The sequence below is a fragment of the Gossypium arboreum genome, chromosome 4 (assembly GCF_025698485.1).
Source record: "Gossypium arboreum isolate Shixiya-1 chromosome 4, ASM2569848v2, whole genome shotgun sequence".
NCBI lineage: Eukaryota > Viridiplantae > Streptophyta > Magnoliopsida > Malvales > Malvaceae > Gossypium > Gossypium arboreum.
This window is the reverse complement of record NC_069073.1, coordinates 80,067,160-80,070,678: the sequence shown is the minus strand read 5'-3', so window position 1 is coordinate 80,070,678 and position 3,519 is coordinate 80,067,160. Positions and strand designations below refer to the sequence as shown.

Sequence of the window (3,519 nt, the reverse complement as noted above, 5' to 3'; positions counted from 1 at the left end):
TAATCATAATGATGTACACCTGAGCGTGTTGTTCTCTTTGGACTTCAGTCGAGTCCTCATCAAACCCATTGAAATTTCTTCTTAACCAATTCATATCTATCCGGGCTCCAAAAATGGTTTTCGAAACCCACCCCAAAAGTTGCTTGGACACGTCTCTCTAATCGGCTACGTGAACTAACCTAGTCACTATTGGCCCATCCACCAATAACTTGAGATGTAATTGCACATCTTCTAGAGTGATAGTGTACTCGCTGCATGGAATGTAGAATGTGTGCATATCAAATTTCCACCTTTCCACCAATGCGCTTACTAGTGTGGGGTCCAATTTACACCCTCGACTAATAAGGGCCATGTGCAAAAATTCGGCATCTCTTAAGTACAATTCGATTACGGGTGATGAAGAGCGGGTAAATTACGAATATAAGTCTCCAAAATTCGATCTTCCACCTATATATAAAAAATACAAAATATTAATTAAAATATAACAATAAAATAATTAAATTAAATTACATTAAATATAATAAAAAAAATCTTACCATTTACAATTGATCGACGAAAATGTGCTTCTCATCCAAACAGATTAGAGACGGTGTCATTGTTAAATTCGGAAAGCACAAAAATAAATTGTAAAATAATTTACAAGAAACTTAAGACAATTTCTTTAAATGAAATTGAGTTGGGAGATAAATAAATTTTTAGTGAGAAATTATGAGGGAATTGAGAGAAATTTAAGAGAGATTTGATAATGTGAGAGAGAGCTGAGATTGAATTGTCTAAAAAAATGAAATGGGAGAGGGGTTATATAGAAATGGAAAATATGACCATTGAGGAAAAGAGCCATTGGGGTGTTGACCATTGGGGGGAAGCGCTTCCACGTGAACGTGTTTTTCTATATTTCACCTTAAAACGCTGTTAGATGAAAGCATTTTTGTAAAATTGACCTAATCCTGTCATTTTTCAAGAAAATGGTCTAAACACATTTTTTTTTAATTTCCGGCTATTTTTTGACAATTTAGACCAAATTTATTTATTTTTTTGATAAATAAAACAGAAAATTACGTAAAATTATTCATAAATGAGTAATCAAGAGTATTTTCTTCTTTCAAGATCTCTTTAATCTCCAACAGGGTTCTTAAAATATGGGCAACACTTCATCATTTAGTCAAAAATTATCATACATTATTTTCACCCACCACAGTGTTGTTAGAATTCATTCTTTTAAATTTGTCAAAATCATGGATGTTACAATAAATTGACACATCCATCCTTAACATCGAACGTTGTCAAGGAAATCATCTTGAAATTTAAACCCATGTCGTCTTTTAGTAATTACATTAAACCTTTAGACTTCAATCCTAAATACAAACTACTGTTAATCCCCCCCTTGAATTGCTAGAGACGACAGGACGACTATGCACATTTAAAAGAACCTGTAAGTGCTAAATTAATGCTTTTCATAAGAAAATACTTTTCCGATCACTAAATTAATAAAATTGAAACTGTAATAAGAATCTTGAATTAACAAAATAATGTAGTATTTATTTTGTAAATTTAAGATGCAACATAAAAACAAAATGGAAGGGACAGAAGTTGTCATTTTCTTTTTCAAAAGATAATAAAGAAGGACCACCCCAATAAAAACAACTACATTTAAGGAAATAGCTTTCATGGCTTTTCATGATCGGCCGCTGCCAGCACATTTACACACTATTACTTGAAAATATAAATAAAAAATTCAAATGGAAGAAGCAGGAATCTACATTTCTTTTTCTTTTTTTCACCACAAGGGATTAAAAGAAGAAAAGAAAAAGTGACTTTTTTTTTTTTTTACAAAGCAAAAGAGGAAGAGAAAAAAAAAAAAAACTAAAGAGGCACATAATTTAAATATTATTATAAAATATTTATATTTTAAGAAGAAAATATATTTATCCAGCCCAATTGGTTTACTCTTGGTGGTAGGGACCACCTCCGAAACACGTGTCTCGACCTTATCAACGTTTGATGAAATTTGAAATTTTCCCAATGGCTTGGCTTCCCATCATCATCATCTTCTACTCAAATCTTCTCGAGCTTCTCTGCTTTGACGAGGGGATTAGCGCGTGCTATCTCCTCTCTGCCGACCTTCTTGAAATCGAACGTACACCCGTGATTCTCAGGGTACCTGTGGGACCCACAAAACGTAACACCGCACTTGCATCTGAATCCGGTCAACCCGACCCGCTTCCTGCAAACCATGCACCGATTCGGTTGTTGCTGCGATCGCTGTTCGGCCGCCGATGCAATCTCCGGAACCGCCGATTCTCTGTTGACTTCATGGAGAGCCAAAAGAGGAACCTGAGAAATGGATTCGACGACCGTTGATGAAGACGAAGGGGAAGAGGAAAGAGCGGATTTGATCGAAGAAGCTTCCTGTTCCTTGAGACAGAGATCTCTGTAACATTTGGAGCAAAGGTTCATCGTCGCCGAACTTCCGAAAAAGCCGCAGTTATTGACGCAAAGACGATGGCCTTCTGGCGCTTGGCATCTATGCTCCTCTGCCATTCTTTTTTCTCTCGATCTGTTAAATTTTAATTTTCTTAAAGATCAGATCTACAATCTAAAATTCAAATCATAAAAAAAAAAGAATCAAACTAGAGGAACAGCGAAATACAAAATAAAAGGGTGAGAAAGAGAAGTACCTTGAAAGGAAAAGGTGAAAGAAAATAAATAAGAAGCAGAAAGGGAGAATATGAACAAAGGAAAGGATTATCAGAAAGATCAGAGAAAAGAATATTAGAGTGGATGGAGGATAAAGGAAAAAGAGGAACCAACAACGAAAAAGAGACAAAAAAAAAGAAAAGAGTAATAATTTTAAATGTTTTTTCTTTATTTTCTAATTGAATTTTTTTGAAAAATAAAATATGGGAATATCTGAAAAGACAGGCTGGCAGTAAAACGCTAAAATTGGAAAGTCCAGGCCAAGTCCTTTTGGTTATCTTAATTGCCTGCAAATCAAAAATCGCCACGAAAATTCATGCACAAAGGGCAAAAAAAGAAGAGAAATTAAAATTACAGCTGCGTGCTGTCACTCCTAAGTCCTACCTGTCCAGGTTAACACGTGGCATCTGATCTGTGGCTTTAATTATTTTTGGATTAGAGATGAAAAAGTTCTTCGTTTTTTCGCTGAAGTGGTCCTCTTGTTCTTTTTTCTTTGGGTTGGTAGGATGTGGTTAATAATCTTTTATAAAATTTTATTTATGAATATTTTAGTGATTAAGATATTGTTTAAAATTAAAATTAAAATTTATCTAATATGATCATCTTAGAAAATGCTTTGTTAGAATATTTTATAGGGTCAACTACATCACAAGTAAATTTGTTATGTGTTTGGCTATTCAATCAAGTTCGAAAGTTCGCTTTAAAATAAGAGAGATTAAAAAAAAATACGATATTTTAAAAATAGGTTTGGATAAAATTTAAAATCTATTTTTTATATGGGTTGAGTATTGGGCATAATTTTTTTTATCGAGCTCGGCTCGG

The 3,519-nt window shown here is 33.8% G+C and overlaps 1 protein-coding gene across 2 annotated transcripts; it reads right to left on the bottom strand.

Annotated features, from left to right (window-relative positions):
- Positions 1-1,649: 1,649 nt before the first annotated feature.
- LOC108458186 (zinc finger A20 and AN1 domain-containing stress-associated protein 6-like) lies at positions 1,650-2,866 on the bottom strand. Of its 2 annotated transcripts, none has more exons than XM_017757481.2 (2): positions 2,679-2,866; positions 1,650-2,557 (listed from the first exon to the last, which is right to left on the bottom strand). In XM_017757481.2, exon 2 carries the CDS (start codon positions 2,539-2,541, stop codon positions 2,056-2,058), a length of 486 nt encoding a protein of 161 aa, XP_017612970.1. In that variant the 5' UTR covers positions 2,542-2,557; positions 2,679-2,866; the 3' UTR covers positions 1,650-2,055. The 2 variants fall into 2 exon arrangements, with proteins under 2 accessions (XP_017612970.1, XP_017612971.1); XM_017757482.2 differs by having other exon boundaries at positions 1,650-2,596; positions 2,679-2,858.
- Positions 2,867-3,519: the final 653 nt, after the last annotated feature.

What these genes read in the sequence shown, in the direction of transcription:
- LOC108458186 (XM_017757481.2), bottom strand. Translation starts at nt 2,541, where the DNA reads ATGGCAGAGGAGCATAGATGCCAAGCGCCAGAAGGCCATCGTCTTTGC.